Source organism: Ostrea edulis, chromosome 2, assembly GCF_947568905.1.
Source record: "Ostrea edulis chromosome 2, xbOstEdul1.1, whole genome shotgun sequence".
NCBI classification, from domain to species: domain Eukaryota; kingdom Metazoa; phylum Mollusca; class Bivalvia; order Ostreida; family Ostreidae; genus Ostrea; species Ostrea edulis.
The window spans coordinates 10,112,537-10,138,031 of NC_079165.1; the positions used below are offsets into that span (position 1 = coordinate 10,112,537).

A 25,495-nucleotide genomic window follows, 5' to 3' on the forward strand; every position below is an offset into this window, starting at 1 on the left:
AATAAACATGGGTGATTATTTACAATTTAGATTTGTTGCCTTTTTAAGTTCGGGAAAGAAATGTTCATAACGTCGGTCGTCAAACTTACGCAAGAGTTCGTTTGCTCACGTAAGGCTTCGATGGGGAGTTTGCCTCGGTCGTAAGCATGATAGTGCAACGTCATCGGACTACTAACGCACTGGATGATCACTCTTTGAAATAATAAATAGAACTTTATAAAAGAAAGAAGAATCAAGTCTTGTAATCTACTAAATATTCTGAACACAGATTTACTGAGATTTATAGCAATTTAAATAAATGAGAATTCTATGAACCTACAAACTTGTGTTACTGATATCGACTGGTAATACATGTAAACACCAGTAATTTAAGCGACTGGTAAATTAACCAGTAATGAGTTCGGAAGACTACTTAAATTCAGGAGACTGGTATTTGACCAGTAATAATAATAAAATCCGAGGTTATATCGACTGATAATCTCAACCAGTAATATAGGATTATTGAACTTATATTGGTGAATATTGGCATGAGTTGGCTGTCAAAATGCACGAGCTTGCGAGTGCATTTTGACAGTCAACAAGTGCCAATATTCACCAATACAAGTTCAATAACCCTTTTATTATATAGCTAAAGTATTTAGTTGTTAAATTATATCCCCTTTCACTCAAAATAGACGAGAATTCATCAATATTGGCATCTAAGGTGAAGGTGTGCAATATCAGCATGCATTTCTTAACTGTTCAATATTAAACCCGTCATTAATGCATGAAGGAAACTGATTTGTGAATGGGACATCATGATTTATTTGCAGTAAAACATTTTGTTTAAATAAATTAATATGATATCAAATACCGGCTCTGTCAGACTCGGAGAACCGTCGTCTGCCATTTTGGCTTGTTTACGTCGTTACGGTAACGTCAATATTGAACGCTCATACTCGGAATGTTTCGGGCGCACATTGGCAAATAAAACTTCAAATTACTCGCCTTTGATTACAGGTGGCGCACGATCCGTTAACGTCCAAGGCGTTTCTAACCTCAAGTTTAATGTTTAGATTAGAAAGTTGTTGAATATTTAGTGACGAAGGCGGATTACGGTCCGTAGGACCTCACTGCGCTTAGAGACGAACTTAGAAAACGCAATGCAAGACTCTCTTGGCGGAAAGGAGAGTACGTTGAGAGTTTCAGCTGCACCCGACTTTTCTCTTGTCACATCGATTAAATAAATACATTCAATACACATTGAACGTTTTTCACTATAAACTACTTCGTGATTAAGTTTACATGCTTAAACAGTAGTTTAGGTTGAATATATAAGATACAATAAATCATAATTCTTTATAAGTTGCAGTGGCGTAGCTTTCATTGAGGCAACCGAGGCAGCTGCCTTGGTAAAAAAAACCAACCTAAAAGTTACGCTGTTAAAATGTCGATAGCTTCTGGGTGGCTGCGCCCCCCAGACCCCCTGCCTCGGTAATATTCGAACCCAAGCTACGCCTATGAGTTGTTGAATTGCATGTTTAAAACAATAAGATGCGGACTCGATCCCCCCCCCCCCTCTCTCTCTCTCGATGATTAAGACTATAAATTATTAAGAGGCCGTCCACGGAGATATCAGGCAGTAGCTATAATATGGCTGGCACATGCAATTCCCCAAAATTTTATTCATACCCAATAAAAGTTAAGGTCATACGCCAATTTTATCGTATGTAAAGTGAATTTCACAAAAAACATTGTTAGATGCCAAAACTTGGCCTATTTCATAAATTGGAGGACACTATATAATCTATAGAAAATGATCATTTTGTAAAGTTAAATAATACCCAATACAATAAAATTTGTCCAGAAAGTATAAACAATATTTGAAGGAAATTCCTTAATAATTAAGATGAAACAATAAAATTGCTGGGAAACAATGCTGTTGTTGAGCATTTACTGACAGAAGTAGCCAAAAAGCCAGTAATTTGAGTTACCTCCCTTGGCGTAAAAAATGTAAAATGATCCGAAACTTGCATAAATTGTAATTTTCGAAGAAAACAGTATTTATTTAGAACATTTTTCACTTATCTCGATTTTTTTTACCAAGTGTAAACGTGGAATTATTTTTTTTTTAATTTGATGGTGAAAAATAAATATTCAGCCCGGACCTTATCAAAGTTTCGTGGGTAAACAGATATGGCTGACAAGTGATAGAAACGTGAAGTTTTTCTAGGAGTGGTCCTTATTTTAGGGACTTGTCAACCCTTAATAATTGTTCAAAAGACATAAGTGGATATTCAAGATATTTTAAAGTTGGAACTGCGTGTAATATTCAACCGAGATTGACCCCCTGCTGTACAGATCGGGGTACTTCGAATTCGACGTAAAAGTTTAACTGTTTAAACTATCGTGCACGGTGCAGATGCTTACTAGTATGCCGAGGTCATTGCGATTCTTTGGGGATTTACTGGAGGCAACCACCACTAAATGTAGTTATCTACTACACAAAGGAAAGTGTAAAGCAGACAGAGCAGTAAACTTCAATGTTTCAAGGGAAATATTTATTCTCGTTGGAAGTGGTAAGTATAGATGTCGAATTTTCTCTGTTATTTTTCTTTGAACACTGTCTTTGATTGCTAGACAATTTTGATGCAAGTTCTCATGATGTGTCAATGCAAACAATTCATTTGATGAAATGATTCTTTTTAAAATAATGATTAAAATAAATCCCCACAGTAAAAAAAAACCATTAAATCAATCGGGGGGGGGGGGGGGGGGGGGGGGGGGGGGGGGGGGGGGGGGTGTTAATGTAGGGATTTTTAAAATCTGTACTACAACACAATGTTTATCCACAAATCATTGAATTAAGAAACAATAGAAGCAGACAAAAACAAGATGAAAGTGGTGAAAAGTTCAATAAGTGTTTATAAAAATGTTTATTGTCCTGCAAGCTATGTACATATCAGCATGCATGCATAAAAAATAATATATATTAAAATTATATCAGATTATTTTTGACAGATTTTTTTTACTAGCTACTTTACACATGTGTTTGTTTTTTGGATTCCTAGATTTAATAACTATTAAAGGATGAATGAATCAGTGTGAGAGGGTAGTATATGTACATGTATGTATGTGACAAAAACCGAATAATAATTAAAAAAATAATGATATATATTTATTCATGTAATTATGCAACTATAAGAACCATGATGGGGGTGGGGGTGGGGGTGGTGGTGTTAAAGGTTGATGTATATCATTAATTTTTCTAAATTTAAGCTGAATGGATTATAAAATTCAGATGGTTTAACATGACACAAAATCTGATGATTTATTTGCATGCACACAGGTACTAAAGTGTATTAGTGTGACATACATGTATATACCAATTACCAAAGCTTGATAATGAATACAACGCCCATTTCATTACAGATTTGGAAAATAATTATAGTCAAGTCACCCCTACTGCAAGCCAATTATCAGACTGTATCAGTGAGTATATTTATTTATTTCAATGAAAAGATTTTAAATTCAGAACATGGTACATCTGACCTTGTCATACATGTAATTCATAAATTATGTAAGTTTAGAACTATTACAGATAAGAGCTTTTAAGTTAAAATTAAAATTCCACATTTGACATGTATATTTCTTGAGACAAATCCTGACCAAAGGCATCCAATGTTATGATGTCCCAATCCTTTTGTTTTAACTCACTTGGCAGACATACATGTAGAATATAAAAACTTTAACTTTGACAATAACATAAGAATGGTTAGAGATGGGGGTTGGATATTTCAGAAATGTGTGTTCCTTATGTCATATGATAGAAACATTTTTACCTTACGACCTTGACCCTTCATATTGAAGTTTTATGTGATGTCACCATGCCACACACAACACATACATGCATTTTTAATTCATGACTGTTATCAAAGATTTTAACCCACTCGACAAGTTTTAAACTCTCTTCAGACAATTCTTGTTTAGATAATTTCAAATACTAGCTCGTATATATATATATATATATATATATATATATATATATATATCAGAGGTGATGTTTTGAAATCAGAATGTGGTTTAATTTTTGAATCAATGAATATATAGTTTTATTTATTTTTTTAGCTCACCTGAGCTGAAGACTCAAGAGAACTTTTCTCATAAAAATTTGTCTGGATTCTGTTGTCATCATAGTGGTAATAATTTTTCCCATTTTCATCTTCTCCAGAACCAATGGCCCAATTGAATGAGATTCATTTTCGTTTAAATGAAAGGTCATGCCCCCTTTGAAGGGAGATAATCAAGAAAAGGCAAAAATAGGATGGGGTCATTTAATATAATGAAAATATGCAAGCAATCCCAGGTTGTGTAGATTGGAGTTCAATTCATGACCTGGGTGTAGGATGAGGCTATAATAGGGGGTCAACGTTTTATAAGGGATAATATAAGGAAACATCTTTAACAATCCTCTTCTCAAGAAGGGTATGTCAATGATTAGTCATATTCATATGCAAGGATCTTCAGGTAGTGTAAATTTTATTTTGTTCAATTCAGAGGCTAAAGAATTAGGGTATGGAGGAGATCAAAGTATGATGTGGGAATATACAGGAAATTAAAACAAATTCTTTTCAAGGTTAGCAGGACCACACTAAATCCTTTCAAACTGCAAATGTTCTAATTTGCGTTGATCCATTTTTCCTTTCTAGGCACCCATGACTAAAGTCGGGGGGGGGGGGGGGGGGGGGGGGGGGGGGGGGGGGGTAGAACTTGCTCATGTTAGTAATAAGGCTCTCATATTTCATATCTTTATTCCTTATAACAAGACATTTCTTTTGATATAAATTTTTTTTTTTACTTTTGTGTTTGGCCTACTTTTAACAAAATATAACCTACAGTAGGCAAGTCTCCTGAACTATATATAAGATAGTCTAGCCTTTTATGTTTAGTATTTAGATATCTTAAGGCAAGAACTTGCTTATGTTAGTAATAAGGCTCTCATATTTCATATCTTTATTCCTTATAACAAGACATTTCTTTTGATATCAATTTTTTTTTTACTTTTGTGTTTCGCCTACTTTTAACAAAATATAACCTACAGTAGGCAAGTCTCCTGAACTATATATAAGATAGTCTAGCCTTTTATGTTTAGTATTTAGATATCTTAAGGCAAGAACTTTCATTTGATACCATGCTGTTTGATATTGTGACCTTGGTTTTGAAGTTTAACCCAGATTTTATTATATTGATATTTTACATAAAGATATACAAAATGTGTATATTCTTTATTACCAGACTTTTAATTTAGTACCTGACATTAGTCTTTAAAATAGCATGATTTTCAAAAACTTTAAATTGGTATATAGTTTCTCAGCCACTTTGGATTGGGCTTTGATATAGATTTCACATATTATAGATTACTAATGAAAAGAGCTTTACTTTTGAACTTCTGACTTTGACCATGTTGACCTACTTTTGAAAAACATTCATTATTACCAGATCTGTTATATCTTGAGGGATAAGGTATTGGGTTAGTTTGTTTCACATGAAATGCCTAATGACCAGAATTTATTTCATATCATGACCTTTGACCTTGTGACTATATCAAACATATGATCTTGACTTTCTTAATGCATTGCTTACAGTGCTATTTATATATGTTCATCATTTTATTTCCATTAATTTACACAACTGTTGTTATTTAGATCTCAGCTGAGTCCAAGATAGGAAGAGGCTTTGGAGAGAACACAGAATTACTACAGACAAAAGACTTGTGAAGTTATAAGGGGAATTGCAGAACTCATAGCTCCACTTCAATCTAGATATGTTGACAGTTATTTCACAGAAACACTTTGCAGCTGACAAAGATAATCAAATGATGACCACTACTTTAACTCTATGGTTGCAGCATATTTCAATTTTTGAAGTGACAAATTTTATTCCTGTTTGTGAACCAATATTCAAAAGAAACACTGCTATGGCATTAGACATAACTTAGAAGAGAGTGGTGGGGTGGCAAAATAAGATTCCATACTGTGAAATGTATCAATTGTTAATATACATATATCAATATAAATTCAGTGCCAATTTTCATAATTTCTAGGGGAAAAGTTTGTTTGTAACAAATGTCAGAAATATGCACTAGCTCTTTCTTTGCAAACCATGCTACTAAGTACCAGGCATTAAGACATGATTTGTTTATTGTCATTTGTTAAACATAGACAGATCCAGTGATTTGAAAGGGGGGGGGGGGTTCCAGAAAAATGATCTCAAATCTGCATTAGGTCATATCCGATGAACTGATAAAGTAAATATGTTTATTATTGATTGCTAGTTACATGTAACCTTTTATGCATCAGTTGAAGATACTTTATGAACATTTTCCGTCACTGGTAAAATTCAACAAACATTTTGTGTATCTGGAAGTGGTCAATATATATTTCAACATCAGAGTAAATATGCATTAAAGCAAGTCTGCCAATCTGATGTAGGCAGAAAATGGAATATGTTATGTTATTTCATGAATGCAAAGGGAAATGCTTTACAAGAGAGTCAAAAAATGTCTGGTTAATGCTAAATAACTATCTAGATGTCCCAGAGAAAAGGAGAGGGTGTGTTCTACCCCCCACCCCCCACCCCACCCCCTCGGGATCTGCCAATGTCAAGTTTGGAATGTGAGTGAATGAATTAAGATTCTTCATGATAGGCAATTGATTAAAATTTGATTTACTGATAATTTTAACTTCATATATGTGTGTTAATTAATTGACTATTATCTCAAATCCTGTGTCAGAAATGACCTCTAAAAATCAACATTGTAAAATTTTATATAATGAATTACATAGGCATTTTTTTTGCCTTTATTATATAGAATGTATACAAAGACATGAAATTTATTTCTGAATGTTCATATGTTCTAGTAATTTTTCATGAATTTTAATCATTTAATCATTGATTGGTTATATCTACTTCATATTTATTTCTATTTATGTAGTTCAACAATCTTCATTTAAGTAGTTGACCTTTTTGCACTTATTGAAAATTTTGAGATTTCAGTTCAACTTTTCACCATCAAACCTTGCTTTTCCCACTGAATTTATTTTTGTAACTTGAAATACACCTCTTCAAGTTTCTGGTTATACATAATTCATTTTTTTTGAGACATTGTATTGGGTTTTATGAGATCTTATAATTTGACCATTATTTTGTAAATTATATTGGTGTGAAATATGTGCAATTTTAACAATTAATAAATTCATTCATTGGATGAATATACACACAAAAACCCTCTTAGTTATTGCATATAGTGTATATCTAACATATAAAATATTGCTTTTCTCTATTTCTTTGTTATATGACATTTTAGAGCTGTTCAAACATAGCACTTTTTTCCAATATTTCGTGACCTTTTTGCACCGAAAATTATCTCGAAGTTGTTTTTCCATGTCGAACCCATACTAAACATGATAGAAACTTTTTATTTGGCAAATTTCATATTGGGGTCAGTAGGAACCTGTGCACAAAGTTTCATGAAAATCTGAGAGATAGCATGTGCCGACCTCTGCCTGATATCATAATGGACACCCTCTTAAATATATCCATACATCTCTGAATTTCTATTATTAACCTGTTAAAATGTGTAGTAATAATGAATGTATATGTATAACTTCTCTTTATAAAATAAAATTCACGATAGAGAAGGTATACATATATATAGGCCTAGAATACATATACCATAACCCTTAACTTCATTTGCGTGTTTTAACTTTTATCACTTACGTGATGACGTCACGGTAGGTAAACAGTCCTTGCGATTAACTTTTTAATTAGTCCATAGGGCAAGCGAGAACATAAAAAATGACAGGTCAAATAAATTTTACTACCCCATATGCAAGCTGTACAATAAATTTTTTTAGTTTCTACATTTTAATTGAATATTACAATTTGGATTGCAAGTTTAAGACGGAAGTTCAAGCTTTCTTTCAACTTCTAAATTCACGTCTCCATCCATATACTATGATTGATATACTATGAGCTGGTTGTACTCTGCGTTAAAAGCACGACTGATACAGTAGGAATGGTTGTATCCAAATGACGTTTGTCCATGTTGTAGGCCTACATAATTTGACCCGTGTTTACTTTAATGTATAAGGATTTCTCATGCTTATATGTACCATGACAGTTCATGATATGAATGATTTAATACTAAAATACATCACTTAACAAATGTAGTACACTTTTCAATTTGAAGGTCAATTTGAATGTTCATACTTCAGATTGGAATCGAAGTTACAAGTGAATATTGAAAAATGTAATGCAATGCTTTTTTAAAATAAAAACCACAATGAACAATAGGCCTATGTATGGCTTTTATTATAAACACAACATTGTACATATGACAGTGAAATCTGTATTTACTTCACTTGGATAAATTTATAGCTTTATGAATTTGCATTTAATTTTGATAAAAGTAGATATGATTCAAACTTTATTTCTAAAAATTTCAGAAATGTCTTAATCTCTTGAGATGCATTTTTCTTCTCGTTTGCGTCAACAGTTGAAATAGGCTAGGACTGGTATTCATTGCTTTGACGTATTGGACTGTACTTCCGTGGGTCAGTTGATCAACATGACATAATAAAATAACCATGATAATGCAAACTTTGATAAGTTATGAAAGTTTGATAATTTCATCGCATATTTTGATAAATTTCATACGTATTGAAGAATCCAGACTCGTTTTCCCTGAAATTCAAACAATATGTTACAACACTTTTTTAATTATAACAAAATTAACAATGAAAGTAAAGTGTTGAAATTAATTTCCAATCCAGTCATCATAAACGAAAACAAGACCTAGGAATATTCACTGCCTTACAGTTACAATCTGGTTATAGCCACCCCTTCATTACAGTCGCGTCGTCGTACCGAGTGACGGCGGAAGGGGGGGGGGGGGGGGGGGGGGCTGCTGTTAGCAATCGCGTTCATTCATATTTTGAAGACCTTGGATAACTCTAAAATTAATTTTCGAATGACATCTTAAATATATTTTTGTACCATACTTCGTTTATATATTGATTACTCCCCCTGTTCAATTATATCTAATCTATAAAGGGGGGTGGGGGTGGGGGTGGGGGGTGGGGTGAGAGTCATAGAATTATAAGATCATTGATGAATGTATCACTAAGGGTAGATAAAATTTCAGCATAAAATATTAATGCAGAATATTACGATCTACAGAGCAACAGACCTACCGTAAATACTTTCTGCAACAAAGTAGTCATCTGATATCTGTGAAGTCGGACTGAACTGAAGACTGGTGTTTCTAGCGCACGACGCTGAGTGGAACTTAAAATGATCGTTGTCGCTGTCACATTTGATGACAATGAACCAATTGTTTTTTTTTTTAAAGCTTCAGTTCTCGGGAATTCTACCCCCGCTCCCTGTTTGCACAACAAAAACCTTACACTCTCTCATAAATCTTATGTACACCGGAAGTCAACAAGGACGTAAACGAGTCTTACGCCACCTATCTTTGATATAGGGGAAAGAACTGACAAATATTCGCAATTTACGTAATGCAAAGTTAGCGTTCAATAAATTCTCAGGATATTGAACACTTACATTCTCTAGACTTTACGCAGGTTTTATAATAGACTATTTATTAGCTATATAATAATATAATAAACTGACTGGTAATCTCAACCAGTAATAAAAAAAAAGTTGACTGGTAATCTCAATCAGTAAAATAATACCAGTAATAAAATAAAACCCAAGGTTATATTAACAGGTAATCTCAACTAGTAATATAAACCACATATAGATTCTTAGCACTCGCTGCTAAAACCCTATCGCTTATAATAAACAAATCACGAACACTCTCATGAATGTTAATTAATAAGCAATAATTTCCCACTAAGTTTTCCCTACTTAAAACTTAGGAAATAAGCAAACAGAGTAATACACACCCTCTCGGCACTCTGTAAACTGATCAACTGCGTTATAATCTGCAAGTGCAACTACTCGCACCTACGTTGCATATCGTGACATCATGAAACATCATGAAACGCGACCAATCAAATGTGTCGCGTAGAAAACTACCGAGCATTCTGTACCTCCCCCTTTCCCACACTAAATATTCCCACACTATAAAATAATAAATAAATGAATCAAACACCGCAATTACACATCATTGCCTATAAAACAATTAACCATAGTGTTATTTTACAGAAATAATGCGAATGAATTATATGATAATTTAACTTGTGCACAATATGTGCAATGCATTATGGGAAACGATCGTCACAACGTAAACAGAAAACACGGGTACACGAGGTAAGCTCGGTTTAACAAAATATCACTAACTACGGTATCAAAAGTAATGACACGCTGAAACCATGTTCACAACACACCAATTAACAGTTTAAATATCAAACATTCGATGTTACAATCGTAATATTCATATGTCCTGTACATGAGGCAAGCTAATACGCGCCAGTGAAACTCGTTAGGGGACGGTGTCAAAAGACAAATAACATTCTCCACTAAATATAGTTAACTCACTAGAAATAAATAAAGCTGGCGCACCATAGCATTTTACAATAGGTTACACGCTGTACGCACACTGTCTGTCGGTTGTAAACCTTGCACAATAGTGTAGCCGTGTACTGTATGTGTTCTCAAAATATGTATGATACTTTGAAAAAAATCACAGTCATGACCTATCATTGGGTCAAATGCTGTCTGGCGTGTTTCATGCCGAATGTGAGGCCGTTCTTGGCACACTGATTTTGACTACGGATAAATCCGTTTACCTGATCAAGATATAGGGCTCACGGTGGGTGTAACCGGTCGACAGGGGATGCTTACTCCTCCTAGGCTCCTGATCCCACCTCTGGTTTATCCAGGGGTCCGTGTTTGCCCAATTCTCTGTTCTGTATTGCTTATAGGAGTTACGAGATTGATCACCGTTCGTTATCTTCGCCTTTCAGTATATATATATGAGAAGTGAAGTGGAAATGAACGGCATGCATTATACGCAGATCAATAGCAATCTTATCTGAATGATAATGCAGAAAATTTGCTCTGTGCGTTCCATAAAGTTATATATGTAAGCTATTAGCAAATAATTCACGTTTATCCATGGTATGTATGCATTAAACAATGCATTAGGTATTAAGGAATGGACAACTTCACTAACACACGAAATAGCATACATGTACGTATCGTACACTGCTACCATACGTCTTTTCAATGATCATAGCGTTGCCAACGTATTTTTTTTCGTAAGTGACGCTGAAAAACAGCCGGTTTCTGTTTTCGTTTCGCTCTCTCCAAAATTCGTATTGATTACAGGTACATGTAACAACCGTTTTCATTTTACGAACACATTTTAACAATTGAATTTATCTGCAAAATAAATGCAAAACTTTTGTTGCATGTTAAAAGTTCCAAATTTAGATTGAATAATTGAACCTCCCTTTCGAGATTTTTTCACTCTACGTATGAGAAAAGAGTACCAATTCATTTCCCATATACCTCAGTGTTAACCTTTGGCCCTCTCACTAATTAACTATATCGATTTTAAACAAACGACCGCAAACATTTCAAAGTTCATTCCAAGTGTTGATAAAAAATGACAAAAATTATATAGGGTCCCGTGCCTTTTATAGGCCATATTTGTACATTTTTTTTTTTTTTTTTTTTTTTTTTTTTTTTTTTACAACACATAGCAATCTGCAGTAAATCACACACTTCATTTTAAGCACATCCCTACCATGGCAATTTCTTCAGTCATTTCTCGATTTTGTGCGATAATTTTTCATCCTGACAATTAAATTGAACCTCTATAATATTTCTTTCAATTCCAAATAATTTCACTCTTGATACTAGCCAATCACGCAACACCTAGACATTTATACCTCCGCTCAATCTTGGGTAAATTGCGTCCGGGTTACGCATATGGGGGTTTGTACTCTCATTCCGTATGTAAGATACAGATATTCTATGAAAGAAAGGTATGAAAGATAATATTTCTATCTTTCATATAACGTGACAGTTATCTTCCACGCCCCATGACGTAATAATCAATACACAACTAGCCTACAACTTACCTCGATTGACAAACACAACGTCTAGTGACGAAACGATTGTCGCAGACAATCGATTGTCGATCGTTTTTGGCTCTTCGATTCCGATTATCGATTTTATTTTTAGTCCCCTACCGACGAAATCGAGGGAACTTTAGGTTTGCGCTCCGTCCGTCTGTCCGTCAGTCCAGTTTTGCGCACTTTTTTTTCTCTGTTGCAGATATTTATTTTATATTTGGTATGTGGCTTTGCCATAAATTACAGATCAAGTTCGAACTTCGTCTCGGTCCGTTGATTTTTCACTTAGTTACGGCCCTTTGACTTAGAAAAATAGCATGGATAATCAGTTTTTCAGACTTTTTTTGGTTGTGCTTGCAGATATTCATTTGATATTTGGTACATTGCTTTGCCATAACAAGTTACAGATCAAGTTCGAGTTTCGTTTCGGTCCGTTAATTTTTCACTAAGTTACGGCCCTTGGATTTCGAAAACTGGCGTCAATCATCAGTTTTCCGGACATTTTTTGGTTGTGCTTGCAAATATTCATTTGATATTTGGTACATTGCTTTGCCATAACAAGTTACAGGTCAAGTTCGAATTTTGTCTCGGTCCGTTGATTTTTTATTAAGTTATGGCCCATGGACTTAGAAAAATAGAATGAATGATCAGTTTTCCGGACTTTTTTGGTTGTGCTTGCAGATATTTATGCCCCCCCCCCTCCCTTCAAAGAAGAGGGGCATATTGGTTTGCACCGGTCGGTCGGTTGGTTGGTCGGTAGACCACATGTTGTCCGCTCAATATCTTGAGAACCATTCACTTGATGATAATGATATTTCATATGTGGGTTGGTTATGAGTAGAAGAGGACCCCTATTGTTTTTCAGGTCAAAAGGTCAAAGGTCAAGGGTCAATCTAGTCTGGACATAGGAATATAATGTCCGCTCAATATCTTGAGAACCCTTTACTTGAAAGACATCAAACTTGGCACACTGGTACATCCTAAGGAGTAGATGACCCTATTGATTTTGAGGTCATATGGTCAAAGGTCAAGGGTCAAACTGGACATTGGAATATACTGTCCGCTCAATATCTTGAGAACCCTTTGCTTGACAGATATCAAACTTGGTACACTGGTACATCTTCAGGAGAAGATGACCCTTAATGATTTTGAGGTCACATTGTCAATGGTCAAGGGTCAAACTGGACATAGTAATATACTAACCGTTCAATATTTTGAGAACCCTTTTGCTTGACAGACATCAAACTTGGTACACTGGTATATCTTCAGGAGAAGATGACCCATGTTGATTTTGAGGTCAAAAGTCAATTGTTGAACTGGACATAGTAATATATTGTCTCCTATATTTTAAGAATTATTTGATTGATTGACACCAAACTTGGTACACTGGTACAGCATAAGGAGTAGATGACCCCAATTGATTTTTAGGTCACATGGTCAATTCACTCTTGACATAGGAAGATATTGTCTGCTCAATATTTTGAATTGATGATACTACTATCAATTAAATGATGTGTGTGTATAACCCTTTTTAATTTTGCACCATGGGGGGGGGGGGGGGGGGGGGGCATATGTGTTTTACAAACATCTCTTGTCATTTGATATTTGGTACATTGCTTTGACACAACACGTTATAGATCAATTAAGTTCCTGGTTCCCCTTCTACCATAATCTACATAATGAACTTTGAATATTGTTGTGGTACAGTAATTTTCTAAACCGGTAGGGGACTATGTATTGCCATGTAATACTCTCAGAATGCTTGTTCATAATCGATTGTCGCTTGTACACTAATTAATATCTAATCCGAGATTCATCTGACTGTTACTCCCGCTTTTATATCAAGACGTGCGGGGGAGATTCAGAGTTGACTCCATATTGAAAAGTGGGAATTCAGTGATACCAGCTAGTGTATATACTGCACATATCCATAAAACTAAATAGAAATAACTCAAAAAATAATAATTTTTTTTTATTAACTACATGTAAATACCGATTATATCGATCATTGATCGAAACTGTTCTTCCAATTATGACCGAATTAACGATTATGAAATTTCCCCGATTTTTCAACACTTCTAGCGTCCACAAAGCTCTTGTACAAAAAAAATATATGATAGATTGTAATATCCCTGATAATTTCCCGGTGTATGTGACCGGACACAAAAATACACATTACTTGAACAACTACCGCACACTCAACAACAGTCACAAATTCTTCATACAAATGCTGCATGCTGTCGGGTACATCTATGTCATCCGGTGCATTATACCAGTTCGCAGAAACCCATCCCACACGGTCTACTAGTTCTAGGCCTACCTCCACATTCACTCTGTCAATGTCTACTGTCCCTATATGTGTCTCAGGTGAAACAAGTGCCTCCAATCTCCATGAGACTCGAGTCCTTTCACGTGTGGAAAACGAAAGTCTATCCATGCCCTTATCCACCAACAAAAACCACTTGGAATCTCTCTTCACACACTCGTCATTAAATAACTGCTCAATTAATATCAATAGCAATGCTCCTCTCAGAAAAAAAAAAACGTGCAGTTGTGGATTCAGATTCTGATTAAGTCTGTCAAAATGTTTCGCGCTGATGGACTGCCAAGTGACGTCACGCATCACCTAATTATTGATTAATTGTGTACTTATTCAAAGAGGGATAAGTCTAATACAATTCACTTATTCACTCGTCGGGCGATTTTTTGTCAGCAACGTTGTTGCCAAAATGAGGGTCGTAGAATTCGATTCTGGTGATATTTTTAATGTACAACGAAAAATTAATTAATTGGAAAATTCTCATAATGGCGTCGCTGGCACAAGGAAAACGAAAAATTTCTAGAAATATGAGAGAAAAAGACGCTTATGAGTTGCCATGAAATATTAAGGTGATTCAACCCTCGGGGTTGCTAAATAGCGGTAAAACCCTCGGCATAGCCTCGGGTTTCACAGCTTTTTTGCAACCCTTGGGTGGAATCACCTTATATTTCATGGTTACTTATAGGAGAGTCTTATAATCTTCTTTTTCTCGAGTACGCCTTCAGATAGAGACGTGAAACTTTCAGGGAATATAGACAATACAAGGTTGCAGTGATTTATTTGAATATTACTTCTGGTCGTCATATAAAGTTACAAAAATGAGCAAAAAAAAGTTTTTCTTTGTTTTTCAGATTATTTATGTATCTTCTATAGAATGTGTAGAATATAGTCCAAAAAGAGACGCCGAACTTTAAGGGTAAAACATCACCGGACGTGCTTGACCACATCAGTTGTTACAGAGTTTAATTTCGATTACTATTTTCTCGTTTTTTTCGAGGTACTTTCTCTGATATATTTGAATGGTTCTCGTACGAACAGGTGTGTACCGGATGTAGTGTAACGGAAGACCTAGTAAAGAGTTTCTAGTTATCATTATTCTAAATTGTCTCCTTTTCATCAATTGAATTATCGAAAGAAAAGTTAACATCTTCGATAAATGACGATAACTTTATTGAAAATGTTCTTGAACCATCAGCAACTTGGACTGGGACTTCGCAGTTGTGTATTTTCTTGACAGAAGTTTCTTCCCCGAATCGAGAACACAGACACAGGTGTAGTTACAAGCTGTTGAATGAATACCTACATTGCATATATCATGTAACCGATTTTCATTTTGTATAGAATAACTCATAAAACAATGCTGATAATCTGAGGTTCTTCCGTTAGTTAGAAAACATCTATCTTCCAAAAAAAAAAAAAAAAAAAAAAAAAAAAACCCAGAAAAAACTGATTTTATTTCCACCATGAACTCTATCTTTTAGAGTTCATGGATAAAAGTAAACAAATCAAAATTCGGTAATTTTCTACCCCAGTTTTAAAAATCAACAGAAGCATAACTTATACGAGATCTCGGTACAAAGAAGTTGACTTTTATCATCCGGTGGGAGATGAGTTATAAGGGTGGCAATATTCAAGAAAATTGGGAAAACGAAAATCGTAGTAAATGGGCCGGAAGCCATCTTGAATTGGACCTGATTATACGAGGTCACCGTTGACTATGTCACCTCATAAAAATGATTTCTCATTTGCCAATGCGCATTTTCTAACACCACCACAAATAGAAAGACCGTCTCGAACGATAACGCTGAATTAGATAGCACGGTGCACCAGATCTTTAATGTTAGGTAATCTGTTCCGCTTAAAAAATATTACACGTGGATTTCCTTTAAATCAGGTAAATTAGAAATTCATGTTGTGAAATGGACTTTTGGTTACCACAGACAATTACAGTGGTTATATATGTACCTAATTTTTCCTGGTATGTTCTCTATTCTGCAAAAAACTATATATGTAGATTGTCAAATTCACCTTGCCGATCAGCAATCATCAGCACCAGGGAAGGTAGGGAAATATCGACGCTGTCTATACTTTTAAAACCTACAAACATTTTTGCATCTATACCAGTTAGTGAACCATTAATTTTGTTTCCTTTATGATTGATTGTTTAACGTCTCTTGAGCTGATTTTTCACTCATATAGAGAGGTCACCAAGACCGGTTAAGGGCTTCAAATTTAGACCTATGCTCGGCGCTTACGGCTATTGAGCAGTGAGGGTTCTTTAGCGTGCCACACCTACTGACACGGGACATCCTTTTTAAAGCCATCTCCGAAGACCCGTGACATTTACACCTAATGCCGAACGTTTGGTGTCAATGGAATTGTCACTACCGGTTTTAACGACTTAAGTATGTCGCGGTCGGGATTCGAACCCCGACCTTCCGCATGTAGGGCGAATGCTCTACCTTCTGACCATCTTACAGAATATAATATAGAAATAATTACATGTATGTATATCTTGTAATGAATACTTGCTGTAGATGAAAAAGTGAAGATAACGAACAGTAATAATGCTCATAATTCTTATAAGGATTATAAAATTAAGAGTTGGGCAAACACAGACCCCTGGACATTCAGGTGCCTAGGAGGAGTAAGCGATCACACCCACCGTGAGTCCTATATCATGATCAGGTGAACGGAGTAATCCGTACTTATCGATAACATAGTCAAAATCAGTGTGTAAAGAACGCCCCAACAATTGGTGTTATAAAACACTTCAGACAGCATTCGGCCGACCCAATAACAGGTTGCATTGGTAAACTAGATCGTTATAACGACCATATAATTTGCAAAATGCTGATTTTAAAAGAGACTGTTGAAACCCTTGTAACATCAACTTCTTTGTCAGTAGCCTGCCTTGATTTAAATGATCATATGCAGAACATGCTCTTGCATATCGAATCAGTTGAGAGACATAAACACCATATGTAGGTGATAATGGAATATTGCTATATAAATATGGGAAGATGATGATGAAGCTGAAGTCATAATGTTGAGTTGTTCGCAACTACATGTATATACATGTACTTTCCAATGGCGGATCCAGGATTTGTTTTTAAAGATGAGTCTCGGAGCTCCAGGTTTTTTAGTCTTTTTATGTTAATTTTATGACTTATCTTTAATAGCTATTCCTTATACATGATAAACTCAACAAATATCAGCACATTTGTTATCTGATGCATGTTTGTATGTATGATGTCAAATCTTACTTTTGCTGCTGTTCTGCTTTATTTTGGTCAGAAAGAAAACAAACAAACAAACACGGAGAAGGGTTTTCGGGTCCCCTCTAAATCCGTCACTGCTTTCATTACAAATTGTTAACTTATATTGTTATTTAGATTATCATATACCTCCACCAAATTAGTTTTCCAGAGAAAATTTGAATTCCTAATGTGTTTTCAACTACGACAGTCTTTTCTCATGTTATATGTCTACCACAATAAAAATTTCTGCGATGTTTATTTCCAAGAAATTTAAAACTCCCAAGATTTTAAAATACCTAGCTGAAAGAAAATTTGCTTTCTCAATTCTCTAAATATGATCAACTCCAACATAATTCGAAATCCCAGATTTCTCAAAATACACGAACGACCAACTCCAGATAAATGCAATTTCTCTCACTGATTTTTCATAGAATGTTCAACTTCAAGGAAATTGAAAGTTCCAAAATAAAAATTACAAAACATTTTTAAACTTTGTATTTCAAGAAAATTTCAAATGTCAGGAAATGGTAACAGTTCTGTATTATTATTTTTATTTTGAATTCCAAATGCTTTAAAAAAAAAAAAAAAACAAGCAAACAAACCCCGGATCTCATTACACGATCAATGTCATGAGAAATGAAATTCTAAAAAACAATTTACCGGTACATGTATATATTTTCAATTAAATTACAACGGATACTACGTTTAAAGTCTCTTCAAAAACTATTCTAGATTTCGGAGGTTTTTTTTTCATCAACCAAATTTGGATCTGCATTCTTTCCAATGTTTCAATCTTCCCACTACATGTACATCTGCGTTTACAAACAGACCCGGTACGGATGGAGCGCATTGTCTTATCGTGGACGAGATGCACTGATACAGAACTATTCATTTTCATTCAACGATTGAAATCAATTTAAAATAGATGTTTAATGAATGTATTGAAAAACTGTGAGCTCAGTATTATAAGTAACTAAACTTATTGAATTTGATACTGATGCCAATCAATTCTAATTTTTAATTCTCCAACTGACAGAAAATGACGGAGGGAAGAACTAGTGTTCAACTCTTGCCTTAATCAAAAAATCTTAAATTTCTTTAAAATAGAAATTAAAGAAAAAATAAATATTATCATCAGAAATGCCATCAGAAGTATTTCTGTTTACTTTTTTCCTATTTTCTTCCGGCCATAAACTTATTTAAGTAAATTATTTTTTACATTAAAATATTAAGAATAACCTTTGTTATTTTTTTTTTTACATTCAAATTCTTCATTAATGTTAGGTGCATTCATATTCTATCATAATGCTAGATGTTTCCCTAATCTATTGAATGTAAATATTGCTTGTTAAGTTCAGCTTGGTCGTGTACACTGAGTCACTGGTATAGAGCAACACTAAATTTCACATGCCATTGTACATATGATGAAGGGTAATTCAAAGGAGGGAAACCAAAGTTTATCAAACCACGGATCATTTCTGACCGCCTTCACACTGATGTTATATGTATGTTTCATCCCGAGATTAAGATAGAGAAAGATACAACGTGCGACACAGCTAATTGTGGCAGGATGTACACGATCTGAGGGTAGACGTACTCCTGCTAATTCTCTGGTGATTAAACATGTATTTTATCATCTTCCTCAACCTAGGTCTTATTATCTTTTTAAGGTATTTCTTGCATCTCGGAAGCGGCACAATGGGGAATAGTTTCTCTAGTGAATCTGCGACGAGTTCGCAAAATCCCCCAGATAATGATGATGCTAAACAAAAATACATCGACGAAATCCTCCAAAAGGCTGACGAAAGCGACGGTGAAGATTTTGTGGACCAAGGTTAGCGAATGCATTTTACGCTTATTGTCAATAAACCTCAATTCTTTAAAAGTTTATTTAATGTGTAACTGTTATGCCTTTAATCTTCTTAACATTCACTTAACATGAAAGGAGACGAGTTGTCATCAATAAACGTTAGAGATTATGTGGACCAGTTTCCGTTTGAAAATATCGTCTTTGAGGGCGGTGGTGCTAAAGGCGTGGTCTATCCGGGAGCTCTACTGGTATTGTTATGATATATATTAGTCTTATGTGTATCTGTTTTATTTTTAGATATAGATTAATGATATGTTTCAATATTGGATGACAGTCAGCAAAGTATTCACTTACGGCTTTAGACAATAGAACTTTACTGATATTTGTAAGATATTGTGCATGTACATATTTGTGTCTAATGTTTACAACCAGTGAAATTATAAAAAAAAGATTCCTATAAATTAAGAACATGGAACACGAATTTCTGAATAATGTATGCACCGACCTCATCCTCACAAGTCAAGATTTTGTGAGTACGTTCATGTACCCTCCACGCAAACCCTTGACAAATATAGCTATTTGAATTGCGGGCTCAAGGTTTGCACTGCGTGATATGCTTAAAAATAAAGTATCCAATGAAATGGCTCTTTTCATAACGAATTTCTGACTGAGCACAAAGATGACTGATCTGCATTGTCTAGAGATAGAGAAAACGGCGGTATTCGTTTAAGTTGATGTCTTGCATATGCAAAAAAAAGTTGAAAAAATTCGAAGAACTTGCCATCTGTTGTTCACAACCATCATTGCTTACGTCTACCAGGTGTTTAAAATGAAAGCCGCATTTCGATTGGCTACGGTGCACGACTTGAACCCAATGAAACGCGGACCCTTGAGCCTGAAATTTACATAGCTACATCAGTCAAGGGTTTGTGTGGAGGATACGTAATCACAGAACCTCAACTGGTGAGGATGCACCGATCTTTACTCGATTATGCTAAAATGTCACTACAGGAACTCTAGGTATATAATTGTATGTTAGTTTGTTTATGAATAAATACTTAGTTTCTAGTATTACACAAGTGACTATAAATGAATATAGTGTCATTTTAACTGCTTAATTCTATTTTTCTTAAATGCCTTTGTTGAAACTCACCGGAACTTCGCAATAAACAACATTAATAGTTTTCGCCCGGTTGCTTGATAACCTTTTAGCATGATACATGTATTTTCTGCGATTTAGAAATATATATTAACAATGAATAATCAAGCTAAATTCATTGTCCCCAATGTATATTACATGTACATGTTAATAAGAACCGCGTTTTTATGTATATCTAGTCAACTCTTTACTGGAAAAGGTGAGCCTTGCACCATAAAATTAATGATAAATTGCAAAATACAATTGTTACAAAACCAGCATATTCAAATAAAAAACTATCAACGATGAAAATGAACGGTTACCGATGTAAAACGAACAGTCACTGATGCAAAACGAATGGTCACCGCTGATCGCACATTAAGCATGCACGGTGAGAGCATGTTCTGGGTATGATTATTTTTTAATCGAGGCAACCTACTGACAAATAAGTTTATGTTAAAGAGGTTTCAACTGTCTCGTTTGAAGTTAGCATTTCAAAAATTATGGACGTTATAATGATCATGTATGGAAATGCAGCCTGTAGTTGCATGTAGGTCAAATGTTGTCCGACGTAGTCCATATGAATTGTTAATAATTTGCAAACGGAGTAATCCGTAGTCAAAATCAGTATGTAAAGAACGGTCTCCTACCCATTGATACGAAACATTGCAGACATTATATTGTTATGACGGGCATATAATTTGCAAAATGCTGAATTTAAACGAGATTGTTGAAACTCCTGTAACATGAACTTGTTTGGCAGTAGCCTCCCTCGATAAAAAAAAAAAATCATACGCAGAACAAGTTCTTGCATATTGAATCAGTTGAGATACTGTAACAAGTGATAATGGAATATTGCTACATAAATATGGGAAGTTTACGATGGAGAAGCTACATTCATTCCGTTTTTCATCAAGTTGAGTCGTTAGTTTGCCTTTAACATACACAAACATTACATAAATATATGTACATGGTAATTTATGGACAGCGACGTGGAGTGTAAGGAATTTGAATTTTTTCCAGGCCTTGGAAGAATTGGGCTTGATGGCGAAAATCAAACGATTTGCAGGGACAAGTGTGGGTTCCATGACTGCGTGCATGGCGGCCCTAGGATACAGCTCCCAGGAAATTCGAAAAGTTATGGAAACGGATTTCAGAACGTACTTCGGTAATGATAGCTACACTGTATGATAACTCGTTGAATGAGAATAGTTAGTCATTAACCTACGTAAAATCCGTTGTGTACCATGCATCAGGATATAGGGCTCACGGCGAGTGTGACGATGTTTACTCCTCCTAGGCACCTGATCCCACCTCGGTGTGTCCAGGGGTCCGTGTTTGCCCAACTGTCTACTTTGTATTGCTTATAGGAGTTATGAGATTGATCACTGTTCATTATCTTCGCCTTTCATCAGTCAATAAGAAAACATTTCAAAAAATGAAATTTAGTGACTATATAAATAATCCGTTTCCTAATATAAAAAATTCACTGTAGGAAATAACGGACATCAAGAGAAGAATAGAAACTTTTGATTGTTTTTATTATTTTTTTAATTTCTGGTAGACGCCAGACTTGGACGATTAAGTTTGCTCCCCAATCTACTGCGCCACTTCGGATGGCAGCCCATGAACACGTTGTATGAATTCCTGGGAGAACTCGTTGAGAAGAAACTTGGAAATAAAGATGCAACTTTTAGCGATGTAAGTTTCGTTCCTATGTCTAACATCAAAATTTATGAATTAATACATGTGACATATTTAATTATATAGAATTCAACAAATCTATCTGAAATAAGATTGAGTGGTGATAGTGTAACATTTTGTTTGGAAGCAGAAGCACTTACAATCTAGTTACATAACATTTTAGATAACTATTTCTCCTGGAGAGGAAACCATACCAACTAATGTGTTGTTGTAGCTTGACACCAGTTATATAAGGTGACGTTTAGCCAGACCTAGCCGCCTATTATGCCGACCATTACAAACGGGCGCTGTTGGTTTTGCAGTTGGTGTCATAGCTTTAGCAGTTGATGTCATATAATAGCTTTTGCAGCTGGCGTCATAAAAATCTGAATAAATCTTAAAAGTAATTAACCTTTTCCGTTACAGATACATTTTGCCATCATCAATCATTGCCAACAACAAAATTTAATTATCAGTAGTTATACAATAAAATGAATGTTCAAGTGATATCAATATCTAGCATTAGTTATACAAAAATATAACATGTTAGATATAACATCAATATTTATCATTGATTGATTTTATATTGTTTAACGTCACCATTGCCGGTGAAGGGCTGCAAATTTTAGGCCTATGCTCAGCGCTTACGGCCTTTGAACAGGGAGGGGTCTTTATTGTGCCACACCTGCTGTGACAAGGGACCTCGTTTTTACTGTTAAACAAATTCTCATACTCATGGTCTATTGACCGGTCAACAGTTTACGAACTATTGACCGGACAATAGTCTGCATTATTTCCATTGGCTACGCAAGTCACGTGATTATTGATCTGCTGCTTTGTTACGCAATGACGAGGTTCAGTGATTTAATTCATGATGAAATACAGAATTTATTAGATGAAACGCTAAGCAGGAATACGAAAAATGTAACGACTGATACTTAAATCGGATATTGGGTATGCTTTCTTTTAAACTAGTGGATACGTTTATAAATGTACGCAATTACACTGTCTTGTTATACATGTAAGTTCGAAGTCAACAAACCATGTGTATCTTGTAAAAATAACCTTTAAAAATGAAGGTGTATAACAGAACAGTTATTGACTGTCCTCGGACAACAGCTGTTTTGTTTGTTTGACCCTCGAACGGATCTGTTGCCCTCAGCCTACGGCTTCGGGCAACAGATCCGTTCTCGGGTAAAATAAAACAGCTGTTGTCCTCGAACCCAGACAATAACTGTATAATGTTAATATAATGAAATATGATATCAATATTTATCTTTCGTTGTACAATAATGAAAATGTTCACATAATATCTGTCTGTTTATTATTTTTTTTATTCAATATTCATCATTAGTTGTACAATAATATAAATGTTGACATGCTATCAATATTTATCATTAGTTGTACAATAATATAAATGTTGACATGCTATCAATATATATCATTAGCTGTACAATAATATAGGATGTTCATGATATCAATTATTATCATTAGTTGTATAAAAAGACCGGAAAAGAACTTTGTATCGTTGTCACCAACGTTAACAACATGGAGGAGGAATATTTTCATCCCAAAACCACACCCGACGTTCCGATTAGAATGGCAGTCCGGATGTCGGCAAGTCTTCCAGGTAAACAAATACCCTAATTAAAGTCATCAAATAATTCAAATTGAATGCCATCATTCATTTTGATATATTCAATTAATATTTGAATGTCATGATAATCTTATAAATTGTTCTTTTAATAGGCTTGATGCAACCTGTGCATTACACGACATCTGGGACCGATAATATCTACGTTGACGGTGGACTATTGGCTAATTACCCAATCGCTTGTTTTGATGGTAATTTATCTCTGTATAGACAGGCAGTACACAAATACCACAGTTTACACTTCTGTCAAGGGCTACACTGGCTGCTTCCATCTTGTGTATATATACTGGACGTGGATTTTAAGAAAAACATTAAAAGTCGTCACTCTACCAGTATAGGCACTCTTTATCACCAGGCATTAGTACAATGACGTCATGTGTGGTCATCAGTTACTAGTTATCATTACCAGTTCTAAACATAATGACGTCATCAGTAGTCATCATGATCACCGGTCCAAAACACAATGACACTATCAGTGGTCATCAACCGCTGACCAACATCACCAGTTGTAAACATGATCATGACATCAGTGGTCATCAGCTACTGGTACTTAACACCAGTCTTAAACACATTTATGACGTCAATGGTCATCGTGATCATTAGCCCTAAACATAAGCATGGCGTCATTAGTGGTTATCATGATCACCAGTTCTGAACACGTGCCTTTCTCATGTCATTCTTGAAATCTTTCTAGACACATTCATTCGTCATGAATTAATCAAGGTGTATTCAAACAGAAGTGGGTTTTGCCTCTCCTCTATACACACAGTATTCGATATACCTGAAGGGTTTTCAGCTTTACTGATTTCTTTTGGATGGTGGTTATAACAATCAGAGTACTCTGAGTTATGGATGCGGATTTTAAGGCTTACTGATTTCTTTTAGGATGGTGGTTATCAATGAAGAAAGAAGATTCTTTTCTCAAAAAAATGCAGCCTCTGGAGAAGCTCCCTGAAATCATGGACAGAAGAAACAGGTTTGCTCGGAATGAAGAAACTGCTGATAAAACATTGGGCTTTGTTCTGGTGAGAGATAGCATCATGTTTTTTATTTTTGTTTCGATCAGCTGCACTGTACAATACAGTCTTTAGATTACCTTAATAACGTTTTAATTTACTCAGAACTTAAGCAAAGACTATTAGCTCTTACAATGAACAATGTGTTATTTATCTAGGCTTTTTTCAAGTTTTTTTCCACATTGGTGCAATAATATTTCAACATCTTTAGATGCTCCAAATCAGTCATATGGAAAGAGAAAGATGTTATTAGTGTTTTCGTTAATTAGAATTGTAAATGACCTATTCACTAATGGATAACATTGTTATGAATTACTATTGCAATGGAATTAAAGACAAAAAAGATGATTTTAAAAGTAATATGTTCACTTGACTGTTAAATAAAGGGGTAAAATATGAGTATTCCCTTGAGGAAGCTTTCTCTCTTTCTCTCTCTCTCTCTCTCTCTTTCTCTTTCTCTCTCTGTGTGTGTGTGTGTTTAATCAAACGTCGTAACATAATTATTAAATGGTTAAATTTTAGTATGCG

The 25,495-nt window shown here is 34.9% G+C and overlaps 1 protein-coding gene and 1 long non-coding RNA gene across 7 annotated transcripts in view; both read left to right on the top strand.

Annotated features, from left to right (window-relative positions):
• The window catches only part of LOC125681139 (uncharacterized), a 45,638-nt gene that overhangs the window by 8,460 nt on the left and 11,683 nt on the right, over window positions 1-25,495 (top strand). For 2 of the 6 annotated variants that reach the window (XM_048921081.2, XM_048921079.2), the window contains exons 2-9: window positions 19,337-19,500; window positions 19,612-19,724; window positions 21,638-21,782; window positions 22,179-22,315; window positions 23,792-23,927; window positions 24,047-24,142; window positions 24,837-24,976; window positions 25,490-25,495. The exon at window positions 25,490-25,495 is cut by the window's right edge and continues 83 nt beyond it. In XM_048921081.2, the coding sequence (XP_048777038.1) occupies window positions 19,365-19,500; window positions 19,612-19,724; window positions 21,638-21,782; window positions 22,179-22,315; window positions 23,792-23,927; window positions 24,047-24,142; window positions 24,837-24,976; window positions 25,490-25,495 (909 nt within the window). In that variant the 5' untranslated portion in view covers window positions 19,337-19,364. Of the gene's footprint in view, window positions 1-10,252; window positions 10,315-16,138; window positions 16,301-16,420; window positions 16,468-19,336; window positions 19,501-19,611; window positions 19,725-21,637; window positions 21,783-22,178; window positions 22,316-23,791; window positions 23,928-24,046; window positions 24,143-24,836; window positions 24,977-25,489 lie in introns of those variants that run through there. The other 4 variants (XM_048921077.2, XM_048921080.2, XM_048921078.2 and 1 more) reach the window with 4 other exon arrangements.
• Window positions 1,620-7,264, top strand: LOC130052074 (uncharacterized). The gene is made up of 4 exons (XR_008800437.1): window positions 1,620-2,558; window positions 3,412-3,471; window positions 4,108-4,178; window positions 5,685-7,264. It is a non-coding gene; the product is annotated as an uncharacterized LOC130052074 (long non-coding RNA).